The sequence below is a fragment of the Staurois parvus genome, unplaced genomic scaffold (assembly GCF_062004578.1).
Source record: "Staurois parvus isolate SC_StPar_1 unplaced genomic scaffold, SC_StPar_1.0 ptg000131l, whole genome shotgun sequence".
Taxonomy (NCBI): domain Eukaryota; kingdom Metazoa; phylum Chordata; class Amphibia; order Anura; family Ranidae; genus Staurois; species Staurois parvus.
This window is the reverse complement of record NW_028317927.1, coordinates 9,476,425-9,501,167: the sequence shown is the minus strand read 5'-3', so window position 1 is coordinate 9,501,167 and position 24,743 is coordinate 9,476,425. Positions and strand designations below refer to the sequence as shown.

The 24,743-nt window shown below is 40.4% G+C and overlaps 1 protein-coding gene across 1 annotated transcript in view; it reads left to right on the top strand.

Moving 5' to 3' along the window:
* Positions 1–1,270: 1,270 nt before the first annotated feature.
* Positions 1,271–24,743, top strand: part of IGSF10 (immunoglobulin superfamily member 10) — a 47,872-nt gene continuing 24,399 nt past the window's right edge. Inside the window, exons 1-2 of the mRNA XM_089672607.1 lie at positions 1,271–1,696; positions 19,952–20,178. Of these exons, the coding sequence (XP_089528733.1) occupies positions 19,976–20,178 (203 nt within the window). The 5' untranslated portion in view covers positions 1,271–1,696; positions 19,952–19,975. The remainder of the gene's footprint in view (positions 1,697–19,951; positions 20,179–24,743) is intronic.

Below are 24,743 nucleotides of genomic sequence, written 5' to 3'. Positions count from 1 at the left end.
GCACAGAGCAGCTTGGATCCTCCTCTTCTTGGGTCCCCTGAAGTTTCTCTTAGCCCCTCCCTCCGGTCTGGTGCCCCCACAGCAAGCAGCTTGCTTTGGGGGAACCTGCTGCTCTGTGTGTCCATTCACCCCTCTTTCTTCTTATTGGCTCACTGGTTGTGATTGATAGCAGCGGGAGCCAATGGCTCCCTCTTGCTGTCTCAGCCAATGAAGAGGCAGAGACCCGGGACAACTGAGGCTGTAGTGCACATCGCTGGATTGCGACAAAGCTCAGGTAAGTATTGAGGGAGCTGGGGGCACTGCTGCAAACAGAAGGTTTTTTACCTTCATGCATAGAATACATGAAGGTAAAAACCTTCAACCTTTACAACCACTTTAAAGCTTTGAACCCATATTGGAGAACCTGGTGCTGGTTACATTCTTCTCCTGTGTCATCAAGGGGGCTGCTGCAAAAAACACGAATAGACAGCAAGCCTCTGGTGTGGTGCATGAGTCGTAGAGTACCCCGTGTCCTCCTGGGATCTGTGATGAAGGTACCATAAGAGGCTGTGGGCACAGGAAACCTTATTCTGGCCTAGGCCTAAAATAAGAAGTGCAGGGAGGGGTCCCCCCCAAAAAAATCTGTTCCATTCTGTTAAATAAAATTGAAAGTGAGGGTAAAGTTTTGCTTTAACTAACGTAAGTGGGATATATTTTTCTAACACAACAGTTATATATGGTTTGTAAAAAGTGTTCTGTTCTGCGCTTGTAACTGAGCAAATAGCTAAACAGCTGCCAGTGCAGCACTTAGTAGCCATTATCACAGTCAAAATCATTTCATAGCTGTGCAGTGATTTACAACAGCACAAAGAAGGTCTGAGACCACCAGCAGGACAGACAGCAACTCCTGGATTTTCAGACCCTGTTGGGAATGTGGCCATACAGCACAGCTCACAGGCACTAGTATGACATTTCAGCTGATCCCTGCATGCCTATACTTCTGAAAACTCCGTTCATACCGTCTGACTCCTAAAGTCCTATTGGATCATTTCTTCCTATATATATATATGTATATTGCAGAAACAAAAATGCACAAAGGTAACCTAAATCAGTTCCAGAATAGAAGGGAGTTATCTGGAACTAGTGACATTTCAAATGAGCATACATTGTGTTACCAAAAATACAGTGAGAGTATCGGGTGTCAATGACATCAAGTCCTGTGTATGTACTAAGTGTGCTAGTCTCCAGAAATACTGGGAGAGGATGCTGTACAGCAGTCCAGTGTGCACTCCTGATCTCCTTCTCTCCGCTGTGCAGGGAGACTGCAGGGGGCAGAGAGGAGACACACACACATGAATCAAGAAAGGAATTCCAAAAATATAAGAAGAGATAGAAAGCCAGCTACTTCTACTTTTACTGGGAACAGATGGAGAGAGACCTGTGAGGAGTAGAAGTACAGCTCATGAAAGGATCTTGCACATCACAAGAGAAAGAAGTTATGCTTTTGCTCCATACAATCCAGTGCTTGATTGACTTCCCACCACACATGGGCACAATTTACCATGAAGATGTCTAATCTCTTCAATACAAAGAAAGACCACTGACTCCTGGACTGGTGTTACACAACCTGCTTTATATATGACTGGGACTACCTACAGTACCTGCATGCTGCATTAGTCCTTACTCAGAGGAATCCAGCCACATCCAGGACCACCAGGTACCACGTTTACTTTGTGCATGCAGAAACAAAAATTCTCTCCATTCAGCCAAAGTGTATACAAGTGGATGGATCAATAATCTGATCATTGTGATGATCGCTTGATATGGTTTATTGTTCTTGTTTACTCTTTGTACTGACTTAAAGGCTAAGCCCACCTTTTACACATGGTGAAGCGTGGTGATGGTAACATTGTAAACATGGTAAACAGTGGAGTTAGCCTTCAAAATGTGCCTAATGCAAACATTTTTATTTAGTTTTTAGTTTTGGAAGGTGTTTGGCAGGGTTAGCACCCCTGTCATGTTTCTTTTGCTGTCTGTATTCTCACCGAGGACATTCACCCTTCTCGTTATCCTGTTGACCTTTGTCACCAGTACTGAAAATGAGGGAAAGATCCAATTTTTTTTAGTTGTCACTGGAAGAGAAATAGAAGTAAAATTGTGCAATGGGGACACTTGTTATGGTAATAACTGAGCGAGGAATTCCTCACATTGGAAGGATTTCCTCTCACTTCTTGATGTGTCTATGGGACACAAAGTGAAGGAAAATCTCTCCAAATGAGATAGCAAGAAAAAAATGTCAGGTTTTAACCTTAAGCTATCAAAAATATGTATATTTTGTATTGTAGGTATACTTTGTTTATTATGGCCATATATATGTTGCCAACAATTTATGCTTAGCGTTACATACTATACATTCTTATCAGTCACTGCCCTCAAAAAGCTTACAATCTAAGCTATCTACCTCACATACTAGAGCCCAGGGGCAGACTGACCATTTGGAAACTTGGGCACTGCCCGAGGGCCCAGGGTCAGTAGGGGGCCCCATGAGATGCCCCTGGTACCTTTTTCATAGGCTTTTTTGAGTTTGGGCAAGGACACAGGGGCCCCATGATCCCCTATTGCCCAGGGGCCCCATGAGTTGTCAGTCCGCCCCTGCTAGAGCCAATATACCTACCGGCATGTCTTTGAAATGTGGAAGCCTTGCAAGCACAAGGAGAACATGTATACTCCATGAAGGTAGTGTCCTGGTTGTGATTTAAGCTGAGGACCTCAATGCTGCAATGCAGAAGTGCTACCCACTATGCCACTGTGTTACCAAGGTATTGTGCAATATGTAATGGCATTCACTGTATAAACAACAGGTAGTAAAAAAGGGAGGCTGGAAGCTTACTATATGAAATGTAGTTTGTACTGGAGCACTGTGTATATGGTGATCGCAGACAAAACACACAGTACTGTAATCATGAGTGTTGATAAGTAACTTGTGACAATCAATCAGAAGTCAGCTGTTGACAGCCTATTTAAAAGGTACTAAATGTTGAATTTTTGTTGCTGAGGGTTATTGCCTGCCATTGCTCAGTGTGATAATATACATTTGATTTCTCCAGAAATAACCTAAAATTATTTCACGACTAAAATCACCCTTGTTGAACCATTTATTGATCTGTTTTGCGCTTAAGTTTTGTTTTTTCATCTAGCAAGTTTTTATATTCTTACTAAAATATCTATTGCATATAAGATTTGACAAATTGTACAGAGATCTGGGAATGCCCTGATATATTTTAGCAGTTTAATTTACTTATTCTAAAAATTTCTATCTGCTAATTTAAAGGGACATTTCCAAAAGCAGATTTCCTAGTGTTAATTACATTGTAACAGTAGTACAAAAGTAAGAGTGATTCCTCTATTTCCTCCAAGTGTTGTACAGCACCGCCATCTATCTCTACATGTCAAAGATGGCTCTTAGATGATGATGGATTGGCAGCTTTAGGCTGCTGCACTTTGTATCTTTAAACCATGTTACTGAATAAGCAGCTTTCTTTTCTACTTGCAATTATCTGTTAGAATTATAATATTTCACTAATTTATGGTACATCAATAAAACATTACCATGCATCATATAATGTGATGTAAGAAAAAAGTGGAAATCAATGAAATGTCTCTTCCTTGAATCAGCTTTGAAGTAGATCTTGGGACAGCTGATTGGCAGGAACCCATGGGGAAGAGGTCACTGCTACTGAACCTCATCTGAAGAAGCCTCCAAATTCATGTTATGAGGATAGATAGACAGACAGACAGAAGGATGGATGGATGGATGGATGGATGGATGGACGGACAGACAGACAGACAGGGATGGATGGATGGACGGACAGACAGACAGACAGGGATGGATGGATGGACGGACAGACAGACAGACAGGGATGGATGGATGGATGGACAGACGGACAGACAGACAGAGATGGATGGACGGATGGACAGATGGACAGATAGATAGAGAGATATTCCATATGATATGATATAGCACAAGGCATTCTGTGCAGTATCTACAGTGTAAACATGACCAAACATGTCAGTTTCTTCTACAAGAGAGTTTACCCTGTTAACATGTCTTAACCGCTTTCCCGCCACCCTATAGTAGAAGTACTGCTACAGGGTGGCAGGGCTGTGCAAAATCATGCATATATATATATACGTGATTTGCATTTCCATTGGCACCTAGGGATGTCAATCACGGGGTTCCAGATGGATATTCCCTGCCAGCACCCGGCAATCGTTGGGGAAAGCTGACAGGCTGTGTTAACAACACAGGTCTCCCTCCAGCCAGCAAGGACATTCTGCTTTGTATATCTCTGCACAGCAGAGAAATACAAAGCAGCATGTCTCCATAGTAAAACACACACAGCACACAGTTTACCCTTTGATTGCCCAAAAGTTAACCCCTTCCTGCCAAGTGTCATTAGTACAGTGTCAGTGGTTTTTATTAGCACTGATCACTGTATTAGTGTTACTGGGAATGTTTAGTTTGACCTAAATTTATGACGAAATTTAATTTTTAAAATTTTTTTATTGCATATGTTTTGAAGCAAAATGTCAAAACTGTCAGTCTTTTTTGGTTTATAGCGCAAAAAAATAAAAAACGCAGCGGCGATCAAATACCACCAAAAGAAAGTTCTATATGTGGGAGAAAAGGACATAAATTTAATTTATGTACAGCGTTGCATGACCGCACAATTGTCAGTTAAAATAACGCAGTGTCGTATCGCAAAAAATGGCCTGTTCAGCAAGGGGGATAAATCTTCTGGAGGGCAAGTGGTTAAAGGGAACTTGAACTCAGAAAGTGAAGATTTGCCATGTTATAGGGAACATTAAGAAATTTTATTTGCCTAAGCAGTGCCTTGAAAATCTAATTTTTGTCTTTAATTCATTCTGTAAAATTGAATTTTTTTTTCTGTGCCTGCAGCCTGATAGCTGTACACCAGCCAGCCACAACTTTATGATCACTCTGTAGCTGCAGACTGGTCAGGGTGCCCATTCTGTTTGTGTCCATGGGCAAAAGCGCCTCCAGTCGGCATGTGAGCATCAGAGCTGGACCATGGAGTAATGGAAGAAGGTGGCCTGGTCTGATGAATCACACTTTCTTTCATACCATGTGGTTGGCCTGGGTCGTGAGTGTCACTTACCTGGAGAAAAGATAGCACCAGGAAGCAAGATGGGAAAAAGGCAAGCCTGCAGAGGTAGTGTGGTACTTTGGGCAATTATCTGCTTGGAAACCTGGGGTCCTGCCATTCATATGGATATTACTTGAGGCATACCACCTTCCTCAACCCAGTTAGTGACCAAGGACATTCCTTTATGGAAGCAGTATTCCCTGATGACAGTATCCTCTTTCAGCAGGATAATGCACCTTGCCACATGCACAAATGGTTATAAAATGGTTTTAGGAACACAAAATCGAGTTTGAGGTGTTGACCTAGCCTCCAAATTCTCCAGATCTCAGTCCAATCAAGCACCTGTGGGATGTGGTGGAAAAACAAGTCCGATCCATGGAGGCTACATCTCACAACTTACAGGACTTAAAGGATCTGCTACTGATGACTTGGTGCCCGATACCACAGTATACCTCCAGAGGTATAATGCCTTGATGGGTCAGGGCAGTTTTTGTGGCAAAAGGGGGACCTACTCAATATTAAGTAGGTGGTCATAAAGCTATGGCTGATTGGTGTTTATCTGCATGTAAATCTAAGCCATAGCTGCCTCTGACTGCTAGCCCCAGAAGAATTGGTGGTGTCACTGTACTGCTTAGTCTTCTCCTTGCTGGAGGCTCTGACATGAGAAAGGAAAACCCTGCCTCTGCAAGATGGCCACCTCCATATGGAGACACAGTGCAGAATGAGGCATGATAAGTCAGGGAGATCACAGGCAATACTTGTGTAGCATACCCTTAATTGTAGGCTTTGATAAGAATATAAGTACAAAAATATAAGTGCAACAGGCACAACCAAACTTTATTTTTGTCAGATGAAATTGCCAAGAGATTAAACAAAAAAAGCACAAAGTACAGGATAAAAAACACCACATTTGTATATGTAGACATTTGAAGGGTGGTCAGTAATACTGACCAACAAGCTAATTAAATAATATTACTGCTACTAGTGCTGACAACTTGAAGTAGACCCACTTGATTCCCAGGTGTGCACAATACTACCAATACTTAACCAGCTGTAAATTGCTGTCCTGGTGGGGAGCCCTCTTCACCGTGGATACAAATGCAATCCAGTGGAATTCTTTAAATATTCAATAATGGGTTTTCTTGATCACTCGACTTTACTCCCGTGAGACTGGAATATTTTGGATTCTGACAGACAGATAAATGGCAGTAGACTAATTTATGATTCCTGTTGTTACACAATCTGAGCACTGTTGATCAACAGCTCTACAGTCCATAAAAGGCACACGGTCCATTAGCAAAATATAGTGGCTGTCCACAGTTGTAACGAAGGCTTAATGAAAGCAGTGCTACTACAGGAATTTTGGAATTTCAGATTTGCAGCTGCTGTATCTTAAGTTAGATTTCAGCTTCCCTCCAATCAACAGTAGAAATGGCAGATATGCATAACCCCTCAAAATTCTTGAACTGACAGAACAGGGGTTCAATAACCTACAGCCTTGGTGAAGTGCTTCTTCTGTTATTATGGCAGATTTCTCTGGATGAGTATCTCTGCTTAGCTGCAATCTTAGCTACCATAGACAAAAGTCTCCTCTCTAGACATAGGGACAGAATACTGACTTATTGCATGTTAAGATGGCTCCTCTCCTTCTTCATTCCTCTCCCTTCATCCTGCAGAATATTCCCTCCTCTGATGTCACATCCACACACCAGGCTGGCAAATATATTATTCTCTTCTACAGCTATGGTAAATTGTGGTGACCATTTTTGAGTGATCCAAAGTATATTGAGCTACGTTGCTGGTAAGCTGTCAGATATGGACTGTTCTCTAGGGCCAGTAACAGTTTTTGTGAAATACTGTTTCACTAATGTAGCAAGTGAAAATGTAATTTTTACAAAGTGGAACAGTCCACTGTTCTGCAATACAAGCACACAAAAGGCAGTAAAGCAATGTCTGTGGGGTGGCTATACCACCCCTTCCTTCCTTAAATACTAGGGCCCTTCCAAGTAAAAGCATGATGTAGGCTGACAACCTGATAACTTTACATTTCACAAACACAGTCGCTTCTCAATTTCAATACATTTTCTTTAGAAGTAGGGTATGCTTCTGGAAGAAGTCTCTTAACCTTTAAGCGACAGTTGGCTGTCACAGGGAATAAATAATCTGCATTCACATTGAGGTTACTCTTGAGTCCCCATATGCCAACCATAGAAAATTCCATCCAAATCATGTTCATCTTCACCATCATTTTCTTCTTTGATGAATGTTGGAGGTGATTGTGTGAGTGGTGGAATGTCTACTCTGCACCTTAATCTTCTGGACCTTCAAGAGAGGCTTACAGTGAGAAATTCTGGGTTCAGATTTTAACTTTCTCACTGACTCTGCCAAGGCATCATGTTATTATGGTGCCAAGTTTTGATGGATTCTGCTTTCTTTTCAGGACAAACTTGGAAAACTGAAATGTTGGGCAATTGTAAACCGATTATGTAAATATGAAAACCCAAATGATTGGCTTGCTTGTTCGTTGCTTGCAGACCCAGGTCCCAGGGAGGAACTTGTCCCCAGGTTGCAAATCATGTATCTTTACCTTCTGGTCATAACGTTTACTATTCTGTTGGTATCAGTGGTGGCCTTAGTCCTCTCATAAGCCTGTTGAGATCTTTCTCTAATCCTTCCACATAGCTTGCATGAGATTAGACAGGGTTCAGCATTAAGTTGAAAAGCCATATTAAATGGAAGATAAGCTTCTCTCTTTAATATTAGAAAATAAGGTGAGAATCCTAAAACATTATTCTTGGTGCTGTTGTAAGCATGCACAAAAGTAGCTACATGTCTACTCCAGTGGCAGTGTACCTAGCATATTCAGCATGGTTTGGGTAAAATGCTCAGATTGAGGGACACCTTGAGAGTGATAAGAAGTAGTATGAGACTTTTGAACCCCCAGAAGAGTAAACAGTTCATGGACAAGCTTGTTCTTGAGGTCACATTCTTGATGTTAATGAAATCTGTTTTTATAGTGCACAAAAAAACATTTCAACAGGTATCCTGGCTAATGTGATAGCCCTCTGATCACAGGAAAGAAATTAAAGTACATGCAGACATGTTCCACAGATCACTCTCCATTTTTCTTAGGGGGGTAGCTCTAGTAGTTAGGGCTTCTGCTGAAGGCAACAATGCATGATCAGCAATAGATTTCCACATTGTTTTTAAGTTCTGTCATAGCTCAAATGGTCATGCTCATCATGGAGTGACTGGACTATTACATCTCAGTGCTTCTGAGGAAGCACTGTCCTGTGCAGTAGGTTCTGTATACTAAACCATTTTGAATTTCTAATTTTCCAGGGATGAGCATGAGTATGAAGGACATCATCATCGTTCATGAGGTCTGCTTTGTAGGCCATTTGCACCTCCATTTGGTGTTCCTAAATGATACTTTAAACCAAAGTTATACCTGAGAACGTAGCCATCCATCTGTGCCCTGTAGCATCCATATTATCTACCACAGCCCATTTCAAAGTAAGGAATTTGCATACTATGTATTTTTTTGGCATATTTTTTAGCATCAACAAGAAGACTGAATGACTGTGCTTGATTAGCATATGCCAAAATCAGCATCTCAGGAGTCCAATAGTCTTTTGATGCCCTCTTTGAAACCCCTTAGTTCTCTTGGCTTCTTTAAATGAATGTGTTCATCTGTCTCCTCACTGACAATCATTCTGTAGCAACTGATTGAGGGGTTTTGCAATTTTGAGAAGCCTTTGAAAACTGTCTGTAGTAACCTTAGAAGCCGACAAAACAGTGCAGCTAAGTGATGGCCCTTAGCCTAGGTCAAGAGGTAACATCTTCTACTTTGCTCTAGTCAGTGGCTATTCCTTTGATTGACACCACATGTCACACTTATATAATGAATGACTACAAGAATTTGTAATTATAAATTTACAGTTTCAGTCTTTCTTTCTCAAGTCTGTCTAGCACTCTTCAAGAGTCCTCTCAAGGGCAACAATTTAATTGAGATAAACAAGAACCTTCAGCCAATGCATATCTCCTACTGTTCTGTACATTAGCAGGTGAACAATTTAATCCTTCTGGCATGCACTCAAATTCAAAGAATCCCAAATGACAAATGAAAGCTGTCCTATTGCAATCTTATGGATGCATTGAAATTTGATAATGGTCACTTCTTAAGTACAGGACACTTAACCACTTGCTGCCCACCAGTCAGTTCAAAGCATAATGTACTGGTCAGGAACATTTGGAATGACCTGTTTCTCTTTCTAACAACAGTTGGAAAAGCATAAGAACTTCTAGACTCACTAATTATTCCTCCTGATTTCAGACCTTAAAATTATTTTCTTAGATCTTTTATTTCTCCCAGTGCTACTATCTTGGAGTTCACACAGAATGGACAATCTTCTTTGACCCTTATTCAATGCTGAGTGCTTTTAGCTCAGCCTGCATCGGATATACTTACACAAAAACATTTCTTCTTTGTCAACAAAAACAGTTCTCCTTCGTCAACAAAAATCAGTTCCTCAAAAATCTCAACAAATCTCATGCTCTGGCTATCCATTCAGGTGATATCTACCTCCCAAATCCACATCATTATCATTAGTCTTGTAATTTCTTTGGAAAGTGATAGGCAAAGAACTAGCAGCATACACATTACCCATGTGTACTTTGAATCTATGGTCTACATACAGGTGCACATTCTATGTGTGCTTGTGTGTGTGTGTGTACAGAGTGGCTGGGTTACAACTTTTTTGTTTTTATATTACATTTTAATATTTTTTTTTTACTTCTTTTTCAACAGTCTGGGTTTCTGCTTCATTCCTTACTGTAGATCTCTCCATATCAGTGTTTCTGTTTAGCAGCAGTGTTAGCAGACACAGACTCTGTGGACACAGGGGCAAGATATGACCTGAATGATAGGTGTATTTTGATGGTTTTGTGTCTTGTAGTATGAAAAATATTTTACACTGACATTCAGCAAGAAAGAAATCAATGGTTGTACATATTATTAGCACAATGATGAACTGAGATTTTTCAGGAACTTGATAACTTTAGGATTATTATGCACATTGTATATGGTATAGCACATTGTATATGGTATAGATGGAATTTAGCATCTTTGAGTTGTAATCTGCTCTTATAACTGTTACCTGAAGTTATACTACTAGGAAATGTGTATTACTTTACTGTAAAATCCTTTAGACTGTTCTTCATAGAATGTATGGTAAGCCTAAATGTGGCTGTGTGCCATTATTCCATTTCATACATCCCCAGCAGGAACACCTCCGTACATACAGAAGCTTCATGTTTCGTCTACAACATAGAAAACACCTAGTGAAACGCACGTCCTGCAGAGGAGGGAAGGGACAAGCAATTCAATCATATCAGCAAATTTTCTTCCTGGAATTCACTTTGCTGGTGCTATCCATCTTGTGTAAACCATTCGTTTTTTTTGGAATGGCTGTTTGGCAACCAGGGAGCTGACGTGTTCTCTGGCACTGGCCTAGTCACAGACAATTTAAGAATGTTGTTAATGGATGAAATGTGTTTTGTAAGACACAACTATCCAGCAGTTGATTGCCCTGGGCTTGTTCAGGTTTCAGAATGAGGACAGACTACAAACAGCAAGATATGTAGTAGAGAAAAGGCCATTATGGCAAACAAGGGAAATAGTTCACAATACCATAGGACTTACGATGGCCGCAATGAATTCATAGCAATGTCCATTTTTATGTTGTCATTCTGTGTTTTCACTCAGATGACTTTAGTATGTAAGGGGGAGTTAATGGATTGTTTTTGGGATTGGCCTGGAAGTAAAGCCTTGGTCTAATTATAGAGTGGGAGTAGTGAGTTAAAGATCCAAATTCATGTTGCAAGAAAGATGAAGGTGTAGGATGTGCAATGTCCTATTTACACCAGTTGCTTTGGACCATTATTCTTCTTGGGAATTGAATACAACCAATCATTTGTAATTAAGTGTGCCTTTTGCATGGATTCTATTATGGAGTTTATTGTATTGTGCAAGTGTACAGCATGGAAAGTGAGTGCAATTGCGTAAAAAGGCTGCAAGCAGTGGGCATAGAACCGGTCCAGTGGGCATGCTGGATGAAAATAGAATTGGTATTTCCTTTTAGCAGCCAGTTTGGGATAAGAGTGGTGGTGGTTATTTACAGAGGTCAGTTAGCGGTAATGACCAGTAAGGTTCCTCATGTACACCAGTGTTGCACATGACTGTTGTCTTTTAATAGCTACTGAGGAAGGGACATCCTGTAGGTCAAGGAACTGGCTTAAAAACCTTGATGCTACCTATCCACGATGGGTTTCCATTTCCCACTTTCCTCAACTCCTCCTTAATCTCATTTAATAATGCTATATAATTGGCTTTATATAGGTTCTTAATTGAGGCTGATAATTTTATTCCTAGATATTTCAATTCTTTGTCTCTCCAAAGGAAAGGGAATTCCTCTTGTAATTTTTCCTTTTCGCTGTTTTTAAGGTTTATATTTAAGATTTCTGTTTTTGTCCGCATAAGCCACTACCTTATGTTCTCTATCTCCTATCTTTATTCCTTTTATGTCTATGTTCTTCCTAAACATGGACAATAAGGGTTCCAATGATAACACATATAACAATGGCGACAATGGACATCCCTGTCTTGTACCATTTGACATCTTAAAATACTCCGATCTTCCTCCATTTACCATTATGGTAGCGGTAGGGCTTCTATATAACTCTCCAATCCACCTTCTCATTCTATTTCCAATTCCTAACACTTCCAGGGTATCCATCATAAAACCCCAACTCACCCTGTCGAATGCCTTCTCAGCATCTATCGACATCAGTATCATTGGGGTTTTTCCTTTTTTACCCTCCTGTATAAGCAACAGTGATCTCAGAGCATTATCTCTACCCTCTCTTCCTGAGACAAACCCCACCTGATCTCTATGTATCCACTCCGGCATCAACTCTTTCAATCTATTTGCCAAAACCTTTGCATATATTTTGGTGTCTACATTCAGCAGCGCTATTGGTCGATAACTCGCACATTGCGAGGGGTCTTTATCTTCCTTCTGTATCAATACTATATTAGCCTGTAAAGATTCTCCCCTTATCTCCATCCCCTTCCCCAAGGAGTTCATGTAGATCTTCATCTTAGGTATTAAAAGCTCTTTATATTTTTTATAGTATTTGACCGTATATCCATCCGGACCCGGACTTTTCCCTCCCGCCATGCTTTTTAACGCTGTTTTTATTTCCTCTGCAGTTATTTCTGCTTCTAAAGAGTCCAGTTGTGTTTCTCTTAATTTCGGTAGGCCTGCGTCCTCTAGGTATGTCCTTCTTTTCCCTCTATTTACTGTTTCCGTTTTCTCAAACGTATCCTGAGGTATGATATTATACAGCTCGTTATAATACTCTTTAAATGTACTAGCAATATCCTTGGTTGAGTGTACAAATTCCCCCTAGGATTTTTTATTTTCTCAATATAATTTCTATTTTTCTTCTTTCTTAAAGTTCTCATTAAGTACTTTCCCGGCCTATCTCCCCATCTATACCTTTCACATGTTATTTTATTAAAGACTCTTCTTTTTTCCTCCTTCATTGCATTCTCTAATTCTTCTTTCTTCTTCATTAACAGCTGCATTGTCTCCTTAGATCTTTCCCTTTTATGCACCTGTTCAAGGTCATATATTTCATTTAATAATCTATCTTTTCTCTCCTTTCTTTTTTCTTTTTTGTCCCCATTGCAATGAGTAGACCTCTGATGTAGGCTTTATGTGCTTCCCACACCGTTGCAACCGACACATCCTCTGTTTCATTCTCTTCAAAAAACCATTCAATTTCCCTCTTAATTCTTTGACCAATCATTTCATCTATGAGAAGTGCCTCATTCAACTGCCATACATACCCTTCTCTCCCCTCTCTACCCCATCTTAACTTCATTGCAACTGGGGCATGATCCGACAGGGTGCTTCCTCCAATTTTTACTTCCTCCACCCACTCTATCATTCGATGTTCCACTAATATGTAATCTAATCTAGAATAAGTCTTATGCACATGCGAAAAGAAAGTATAATCTCTCTCCTTCATATTCCTAATTCTCCAGATGTCCACCAGTTGACATTCATGCAACAATTTCTTTAACATTCTCAAGGACTTGCTTTCCTCCCTCCTCACACAGGAATTAGTATCCATCCGCGTATCCATACAGATGTTAAAGTCTCCTGCTACTATCATACACCCCCTTTTAAAATCCATCAATCTCTTCAACACTTCTCTCATAAACATCTCCTGCCTCTTATTTGGACTGTATATGTTTGCTATTGTACACTCAGTTCCCTGTAATTTACCTCTCAAAAATAAAAACCTTCCCTCCAAATCCATTAATCTCTCCTCCAACTCAAACCTTATATTTTTTGCAAAGCCTATAGCTACTCCTTTTGCTCTTTTAATTGGTGAGTCTGCATAAAACCATGTTGGAAAGTGTCTAGTCCTCAATCTAACCTTTGATTCTATCTCTAAGTGTGCTTCCTGCAGAAATACCACTGAGAATTTTCTATGTTGTAGTTCTTTAAATAATCTAAATCTCTTTCCTGGACAGTTTAACCACTTTACGTTTTAGGTTATATATTGGATTTCTTCCATCTTACTTTTTTCCTGTGGGCTTATCCTTCCTCTTCCATCCTTCTCTTATCCTGCAGAGTTTTACTACCCCCCTACTCTTTACCTTTCCCATGTCCCTACCCCCCTCTCCCAATAGCCCCTTCCACCCTCCCTTCCACCCCCACCCCTCACCTCCCCTCCCCTCCCCTCCTCCCCCCCCTCAGGCCTCCTTTGCCTTTGGATCATAATCCACCTCTGATCCCTACCTTAGAGGTTCGGCTCTGCCTATGACCGCTCACCTTCCCCCCCTCCTCCCTGGTGTCCCTTTATCCATTGACTCTCTGTTTCCTCTTCTAACCAGCTGCCACTTTCCTTCCCCAGGAGCGTATAACTCTCCCTCCTCTACTTCCCAGCCCGGTATCTCAAGTCTCTGCAGTCCAAATTTATCACAGAAATCTTCCATATCTTCTGGAAATCTTAAAATTTCTGTGATTCCATCCCTCCAACCGATTAAGCTCGTTGCACGACCCCATCTGTATTTCACATTATATTTTTTCAACACTTCTAATAGGGGTTTCAGTGATCTTTTCCTTCTCAGAGTCTCTGCTGTTAAATCCGCAAAAATTTGAATATTTTTCCCTCCATATACAATACTTGTTCTTCCTTTAATCTTTTTCCATATTTCTTCTTTATCTCCGTAATTATGGAATTTAACAAGTATATCTCTTGGTTTCTCTAATCCTTTTTCTTGTTGGTACTTCCCAATTCTATACACTCCATCCAGTTTAAACGTCACCGTATCCGATTTATCCATTATGGAGTTCAAGATTTTGCCAATTAACTCTTTTAAGTCTTCCCCCTGGGTCGGCTCTGGGACTCCTCTTACTCTAAGATTATTTCTCCTTTCTCTATTTTCTTGTTCTTCCATCATATAAAGCAATCTTTTTTGTTCCTTTCTATTATCTGTTGTCCATTTCTCTAATTTTGGGAGAATTTGGGTATGAATTTGAACTTTTTCCTCCGTTTCCTCCACCCTGGTTAACAATTGCTCCAAATCTTCCCGCATTGTCCCCATCTCTTGCTTTATTGATTTTTCCAGGTTTTTACACATCTCCTCTATTTCCTTTTTATTTGGTAATTGCAGATCTCTTTCAATTTCTCTCGACTCTATACCTTCCGTTAGATGTTGACTATTATATACCGGTCCCAGGGAAAGTCTCGGACTATTATCCAAACTTATTTCCAATTCAGGTATAGATGAATCAGAGTGACTTGCGAGCCACAGGTGTGATAATTACTAGAGGATCGCAAACATGAAACACATAACTACAATTGTGTTGGAAATATCTACAAATATATGTTGCACTCCTAAATACTTCTCAATAAATAATAATTAAATTATTACCATTAAATTAATTCAAATTATGATACAAATAACTAATAAAAGTGTATAAATACCAAAAAATATTTAAATAGATAATTTCAACTAATCAAACTCCTCCAAATAAATATCAAAATAATTCCACATGAAATACTCCTCTAAAAAAATATTTTACCAAGTGCTCATAAATCATCTATTAGTGACATGATGATCCAGGGAAAGTGAACCGAATGCGTGTATAGCCTAATTGCAGGCATCAAAGGAGGTGAGTGCACATCTTCACTATTTGAAGGATTCACAAAAGTCACAAATTGAAGAACAACAAGCACCAAGTCACTATAAATAAACAATTGTTTATTCAATGGGACTATTATTTTGATGATATTTGGATTCATACTAATCACTACTAATTATTTATGAGCATCTGGTTATTTTTATTTATGGGGGATTATTTAAATGCGTTTTAGTTGAGGGTTATTAGTTGGTTTATTATTTTTATTATATTAAATGAGGGTATTATGAATATAAGTGAAATTGAGGGTATTAGTAAGTACATCATGTGTACTTAAGTTAAGTTAAGTTAACCTCCCTGGCGGTATGATCATGTCAGGAATGTTGTGCTGAAAGCGGTACCATTTTTTTGCATGGAAATATGTAGTTTTTAATTGTAGGCTGTAATTTTTAGGAATAACTCACTGAAATCTATCCGAAAAAGAGTCTATTAAACATTCCGGATATGATAAAACTTGAAACACGAAATCATAAATTATAATTTAATAAATAATCATAAAAAATAATAATATAATAATAATAAATTTAATTCAATAATATAATCAAACCAAAAACACTGAAATTTGAAATACAGAGGCAAATTCGCACATCGCTGAGCAAAGTTGCAAAATCGTTTTCAGTGTCTGATGACGAATTTCCCCACAAATCATTATCACTCAATTCTGCAAGTGATTCTGATTTACTATCGCTGTTCTAAAACCGCTTTTGACGTAAAGGGATGCTTTTTGGCCGCCATGGACTTTTCTAAGTTTCCAGGCAGAAAGAACAGTCAAAATGCAGGCAGGGCACAGGACAAAGCAGTGGGGACAAAATGTATGTGAAATGCAGTGAAAAAGCAATGACAGCAAAAATGTCATTTTTTAAAAATTTCAAATTTCCCGCCGGTTCCGCCGCCCGAACGTTCCGACGTCACGGGGACCGCAACACGGAAGTCAGATGCCGGCATCCGCCGGAGGAGATGGACGGGGACGATGCAGGGGACCCATCGTGGGAGCAAAGGACAAGGTAAGTGCTGCAGGGACCCCCAGAGAACGCTGCATGGTAAGCCCGAGTGTAGCTCGGGGTTACCGTTCTTGGTATAGAAATTCTACCCCGAGCTACACTCGGGAAAACCGCCAAGGAGGTTAAGGGAAAGTTAACCCCGAGCTACACTCGGAAATACTGCCAGGGGGGTTAATGGGGAGCGGGGGACAAAGCATTAAAGCGGAACTTCCCCTTTTGGATGGAACTCCACTTTAAAGTCTACGTGTGCCCAGAATATAGACATTAAGTAAATGACACTGTTTTAACATGCAACAAAAAGATTTAAAACAAACCTCTTTAGCTGCTTGTACTTTAACCACTTGCCTACCAGGCACTTACACCCCCTTATTTACCAGGCCAATTTTCAGCTTTCAGCGCTGCCGCACTTTGATTGACAATTGCGCGGTCATGCAACATTGTACCCATATGAAATTTTGATCATTTTTTTCTCACGAATAGAGCTTTCTTTTGGTGGTATTTAATCGCCACTGGGCGCTTTACTTTTTGCGCTATAAATAAAAAAATTGCAAAAAATTTGAAAAAAAAAGTTTCTTTGTTTCTATTATAAAATTTTTCAAACAGGTAATTTTTCTCCTTCACTGATGTGCGTTGATGAGGCAGCACTGATGGGCACTGATAGGCGGCACTGATGGGCACTGATAGGCAGCACTAAAGGGCACTGATAGGCAGTACTAATGAGGTGGCACGGATAGGCGGCACTGATAGACAGCACTAATGAGGTGTCACGGATAGGCGGCACTAATATGCAGCACTGATAGGCGGCACTGATAGGTGACACTGATGATGGGTACTCATAGACGGCACTGACCGGCATCACTGCTGGGCACTGACTGGCGGCACTGACTGGCACAACCGCTGGGCACTGACTGGTGGCACTGACTGGCAGCACTGCTGGGCTGCACTGGTGGGTGGCACTGGTGGGCAGCACTGGTGGGTGGGCACAGGTGGGTGGGCACTGGTGGGCACAGGTGGGTGGGCACAGGTGGGTGGCACTGCTGGGCACAGGTAGGTGGCACTTCTGGGCACAGGTGTGTGACACTGCTGGGTGGCACAGGTGGGTGCATTGCTGGGCACAGGTGGGTGCACTGCTGGGCACAGGTGGGTGATCTGCTGGGCACAGGTGGGCAGAGTTAGTGGGCGCACTGCTGGGCACAGGTGGGCTGAACTTGTGGGTGGCACTGCTGGGCACCGATCATCAGGGCACTGATCATCAGTGCCCTGATGATTGGTGCCGATCCTCGCTCTGACAACTGCTGGTTCTCGGCAGTACTTTCCTCACGATCTGACAGCGTGAGGAAAGTGCAGCGGAGAACCGGCAATTGAATTTCCCAGTGATCAGCGTGTCATTGGACACGGCTGATCACTTGGTAAAAGGCCACTGTGATTGGCCTTTTACCACATCACATGATCAGCTGTGTCCTACGGATCACGGAGATCGCCGGGTGCGCGCCCCCTGGGGCGCGCAGGAGAGCGCGTTCTGGGAGCACGTCATATGATGTCCACCCAGAACTGGCCGGCCTCAGTGCAGCCGTCATTCGGCTATCTGCGGTCGGCAACTAGCTAAGGGCCAGTTCACAACATTTTGTATGCATTTTAGATGTGTTTTTGATGCATTCCAATTCATTTTTCCTCCTCTGTTGTTCTTCAACTTAAATAAGGATGCATTCCAGTGCATTTAGATGCTTTCCGCTGTGTTTTTGATGCATTTTACTGAGTTCCAGTACAGTTCAGTGCAGAAAAACTGCAGCATTTTTTTCTTTCTGGAAATGGAACGCACTGGAATTGGCCGCACTGGTGTGAACTATGCCATTTGAAACCATGTAACCTACTATCAATGCGTTTTTGATGCAGAAAAAAAACACACTGGACTACATGTGGTGTGAACTGGTGCTAAGAGAAAGTAACAGGAAAAATATGAAGATTACACGGGCCAGCACACATTTTGGTGCCTCGAATGTTAGACCTGTTCCTGGGTATATTTAACCTTCTGATTCCAAAAATGACACTGTTTTTTCCCTATCAACTCTAGTTTTTGAGATACAGTATTAATGCATTATACCACTCTTCATTCTGGTTGTCCATCAAAAATCAGGATATTTTAATGTAACGTTTTATTTTATCTTCTTGTTGCATGAAAGAAACACATAAAAAATTATCCATAACCTCTACGGTACTCAATATGCAAAAATTAAACAATACTAGTGGCAAAATACACACGCCTCTTATACTGTACAATCATAACTATAATACAGTTGATAACTTACACTTTAGAATCCAATGTTTCCAATGTAAATTTACCATTCTAAGTAAACACTCTCACCATATCTGCCAACTTGTACACAAAAACACAAACTAGGTAACAGAAGAACAAGTTGATCAGGAAGATCTTTTAGTAAACTGACTAAACAATTATAAGTTCAACCTTATCTAAGAAACTAGAGCTGATGCAGTCTAGCCAATGCAGTATTCTGAATCAGCGCCCCAAATAACCATAACGAAAAACGTTTTTTTCTATTGGACTGTGATTTTTTTCCACCACACCTATACATACAGAGGTGAATGAGGGCTTATCTTACAGTACTTTTGCTGCTTGTTCAGAATATGTAATGCTTTAGTGTGCATAGTCTAGGCACAGGTTCACTTGTGTTTTCACAGAGAGAGTGGTTGTTTTTCATTAATTGCAATTTGCTTTAGGTAAGAAGACAATATAGATACACACAGTGCTTCTGCTTACTGGAGTCCTTCTATAAGTACACAAGGGAAAACCAAACCGGGGGCGGACTGACCATTTGGAAACTCGGGCACAGCCCGAGGGCCCGGGGTCAGTAGGGGGCCCCATGAGATGCCCCTGGTACCTTTTTCATACGCTTTTTTGAGTTTGGGCAAGGACACAGGGGCCCCATGATCCCCTATTGCCCATGGGCCCCATGAGTTGTCAGTCCGCCCTTGAATCAAACCTTTATTTAGCAAAGTTAAGGAAGTAGGCAAAGTGCACTGTCCTGAACTAACGATTCACAAATCATCTTTTATAATGTTCTGACTACTGGAAACTTGTGTAAGAGGAAATGTTATTATCTGTTTCGAGCAACTCCACAACATTGCTATATGCCTTTTTCTTAAACAAGCAGACCTGATGTCTGCCAAGTTTGAAAACCCACACTTAGGAACAGGTTAACCCAGACTTCTGGTGATTAGACTGACACATCTACATTACGTACAAAAACCACATTTTGATTTCTTGGCTAAATCTTTATGGTAACCTGAACTGCCTTACCAGAAATTCTATTAACCTGTTTACAAAGTGTCAGTCACTTGAGGCACAGATTTGAGGTGAAGGCTTAGATGCCATTTTTGTTGCTTCCTTTATGTTCTGTGGATGTCTTTTTGATATTTGACTTTTCCATTTGTGGTTTTGTCTCATAGAAAACAGATGCTAATGTGAAATTCCTTATGCTGTTTTTATATTTTGCTTTTGTAGGGTAATGTTGCTGTAAAATAACCAATGATGATGCAGAAGATAGGCAGACGTCATTCATGTCTACCTGGCTACCTTTTCATCTTCTGGATCCTGGTTCTTCTTGGCAGTGTGAGGGCATGCCCCAAACCGTGTGCTTGTTATGTTAAGACAGAAGTCCACTGCACTTTTAGGTACCTCAGTGTCATCCCAAAAGGAATTCAAGATGATGTGGAACGCATCAATTTAGGGTAAGTTTGTAAACCTCTTTAACATCTGATCTTCATTAACTGTTAAAGACGTTATTTCATATACTGTATAACTGTATTTAATAAGCAAATATGATTGCCTTCTATTAAGCACAGCTGATCTTTCTAAAAACAAACATGTTTAACTTCCACTCCAAGTTCCAAAAATAAGAGGGGCTTTCTCCTCATTTTTGAATGGAGGGCTAAATACACACATACAGCCTAATAATATAGAAGAAAAACAGATGCAGTGCTCACTTTAGGGTCCTAGGATAAACATGCTCTTTGTTCTAACTTGCTGTCCATGATGTGGTAATGCATGTGGTTAGAATAGCACCAGTTTCACAGCTCCCAATGTACACAGGACAATGTCTTTTGGCACACTGACTTATGAAGGTCAGCGCTCCCATTGATTGTGCTGTGTTACAAAACTAGTCTCAAAACTTTTTGATACCACCTTGTAAAGATGATCATTTTACAAAGTGATTTTTTTACAGTTGAGGAAGAGGTCATATTATATGCAGCAGGCATATTTAGGCAACCCTGTGGTTGCTTTAAAAGCACCATAAAAGGTGAGAGATATTAAAAGCACATATCTAGAGATTTCTGTATATAGGCAGTCCCCACATTACAAACATTCGACTTACATATGACTCATACTTAAGAATGGAGGCAGCGTGATGTCAGGCCAATCCCAGAAACTGCTGGGTGGCCATCTTGCTGCTCACTGCATGCTGCCACCTACTGTCCAGCAGATATGTCAGCAATCTCACATCACTGAATGGCCAGTTAACCCTTCCTTATGCTAACCAAAACTTTAAAACAATTTTTGGCTGGAGTTCACATAAGAAATATTCCTGTTCCAGCTTACATACAAATTAAACTTAAGAGCAAACCTACAGAAGCTATCCCAGGGACTGTCTGTACATGCTAACATATCTTTAAGAACACACAGAGCATAAAAGCATTGGGTACCCTGTAATGAAAATCTCTACATGATCCTGAGGTTGAGACTTGAGTTCCAGCCCTGGCCCCCAATCGACTGTCTTGCTCACTGATTGAGAGGCGAGAAAGTCTGGTGGGGCATAAATGTTATGGATTGCCCTATACCATTGATCCCTGACTAGAAATAAACCTATCCATTTAATTCAGTCCCTTCTCAAAAGAGTCTTTTGTTTCATTAAAGCAATGATATTGCAACATATTGGTTTTCTCGGCAGGGAATTTACTTTTCACTTCAAACCACTGTTGTATAAATATTGCTAAGATCCACTGAAGGACTGGCTAATACCACTGTGTGTTCTAGACTGATCTCACATTCTTATTCACAAATATTGCACATGCCACTGTTCTAGTTGTGCTTTTCGTGAAATGCTTTTCCCCAACTACAGCCATCAATTACAAAATCATAGCCCAAGAACAATTACCATGTGCAGGTGTGAAAAGTTTCCTGCTAAGCCTGATCTATCAATAATGAGTCTGTGTTCCTAACCTATGCATACCATTGATGTGTTCTACTATTTTGGCACCACACTTAGCTGGTAGCCATGACCCGTAGCAGTTACCTAATCTATTTATTTTTCTTAACAACACATAAAAGAATTTTTCAAATACATAATGGAGGGCATGTTTCAAAAACAGTCGTGGTCTTGCAAGTTGAAAGACAACCTCCTCTGGAGAAATAAACAAATAAAGGCCTAACTATGAGGCCAATTGAGAAAAAGCTAAAAGTAGATAATAATTTACAGATGTTCATAGTTGCTTTCTCAAGCTCTTTGTGCCTGTGTGTGACAAATCATATACATTTTAAGTTCTATTTGGTAATAGAAATATAGTTTTAATTCCATGAGCTCTGGTGGATTGCACAAGGAGTGCTTTTCTCCACAGTGACAGATGAAAGTGTATTTATTAATGCAGTTAAAAGAATATTAATGATATACAAAGTGCAGTAACCATCAAAAACCTATCTGCCAATTAGATTCCACCTTTTATATGTTTAGAGTAATGAGAACCACAAGAGGTGATTGGTGCACTTTGCACAACTTATCAACTAACCCTGATGCCCTTCTATTTATATACTATATGTTATCAAATTAGATTTACATCTTTTGTCATCTTAGAACAATTTTCAATATTGTAGTCTTGCTGATTTTAGGGAATGTAATCAATTAATGGAGAAAGGTGCAATGTAACACTTACACATCAAAACCCCAAACTATAAAACTTAACTTTTATTGGTCTTTAAAATTCCTTCAAAAGCAGCCTTAGTTACCATCTTGTACTCTCACTCATGTCTCTGCTTATATAAGCTCACACAGTAAATGATGGACTGCGAAAATAAAAATGGGAAGATCCTAAGGTTTCTTCTTTATCTCTTCTCCTTTACTTCCTACTGCTCTCTTCAGTTAGCCCTTGCTCTATTTCCTGAGCTAAATGCAAGAGGAGGAAAGGGGAGAATGGATCTTAGAGGACACTGTCCCTGTTATCTGTATCATTTTTCTTTAATTTCAAGCATCTTCGCAATAATTGTGAATCAAATATGCTTTTCAACCATGTTTGTGGTATATTAATGTGCTCACTGGTGTGCTCTTGTATTTTGGGACCTTATAATGTTTATTTTTCTTAATGAAGACAGCTGATGAAGAGTCTTCTAATATTAATGTCCCTGGTCCTATATTTTCTGTTAAAGTCTAGATTGAGTCAGAAATTACAAAACACAAACCCACACAGGAGACATTACTTATAGTCAGTAGGGTGTGTTCCTTGTGTTGCTATCTCTTCTATTAGTTGACTACTGAACTTTGTCAGTAGGGCACAGGACAGCTGAGCATTCAGTGGATCACCACTGGAATCATCAGTGCTTAGAGCGACTCTCTAAGTAATTTAATAGGGCAGAGGAAGGTATCAGTAGAGCAGGTGATGGCGTCAGTAGAGCAGTGGATGGTTCCAATAGAGCAGATATTGGTCAGTAGGGCAGTGGACCATGTCCGTAGTTTTTATATTTATTATTTTACACAATTGTATTTTTTTTGTGCATTTTTTTACAGCAGCCCTCATGGTTGCTTTGGTGAAATATCACAAAAAGAACTTTCTTTTCATTCACAATTGAAGCATAGTGAACACAGATTACTATGCTTCAGTTACAAATGAACACAATGAGCGGGACCGAACACTCACTGTGTTCACTCAAAAAAGGCAGGGGCCAGTAGATGACACATTTACAGGCACCTTCCCCGCTCCCATCCTGAAACCATCCTCTCCAGCAGTCAAGAAGAGGAAGGGAATCCAAAAGCCCTGCAAGGAAAGGGGAAGCACACAGGGGGGCCAGGCAGCAGAAGAAAGAGGACAGACAGGAGGAGCAGCAGCATATACTGGATCTGAGTCCTGTTATTTCCTCCTACAGCATCTGAATGTCGGTGGGATGAGAGAAGCAGGCTTTCAGCTGCAGGAGGTAAATACAAGGCTAAGTTCTAGTAAATCTTCCCCCGCTGCCCTTCCTGTCCAAGTTCCAAAGGTCGGCAAGGAAGAGCACCATTCTACCCATCACCTGCCTGCAATTAAAGGGTACATGGCGATATATGGGTTGCCAACTTCCATCTTAGAGTATTACTATAGTAACCTAATGCATGATTACAGTGGGAGATGTGGGCTCATGATTCTTTGTAGTTGAATTACATAAAGTTATATTAAACCCTTTAATTTTTAAGCACTTTCAGCAGCTTATTTAATCACTTACTGGGTATTCAGCTTCTTTATCATTTTATCTTTGCCTAAGTTCTTGTTTAAGCTGGTGCCATGAACACTCTCCCAGCTTTCCTGTTTCAGGATGGCTCCTTTCTCTCGCAGCATCCTATGGAGACTCCTTTGCATGCAGGAAACAGAGTTATGTGCATCAATAGAAACAACCAGCTCCATAGCCTAGGATGGCAAGGCACTCCCCTTCTCCTGCCCCTCACTTCTCCAAGCTCACAGAGTGTACTGTCCAATGGTACCTTTTCTCTCTGAAAATCAGAGGTTCAGGGAAGTAGCGCTGAAAGATCCGAAGCCAGCAATAATGAAAGGTGTAAACTGCAAGTACAGGAGTAAAAACTTTTTTACTAGTGAATGTTTATGGTGCTCAATGTGTTAGATACAAATGCTAAGGGTTTAATATTACTTTAGGGAGCACATTTTTTTCTTAGCTTAGTGATGTTATAGTCACTGCAGTCTTCAAGTAATGTGCAATGGAAATAAGTGAGTTTTAAATTTACCTGCAAATGACTGGACGTTCAAAGTGATGCAGGCAAACCAGAACATGTAATCCTTCATTAAATGATACACTTTTCTTGTTCCATTATTTCATATTTTAGTGGGCAATAAGGATAGGAAAAAATGGTGAATTTGTATTCAATTATACTTTTAAAAGCTCTTCAGTCAAAGGCTTTGGCATGAGATATGGGGCCCTCCATTTCAGTTTTGCATTAAGGAAAGGTGTTTTATAGTTGGACCTTTGACTGTACCTCTTTGAAACAGACATCGACATTGGATGGTTACCATGGGTAACAGCTCATGGTTGTACAATCAATCCA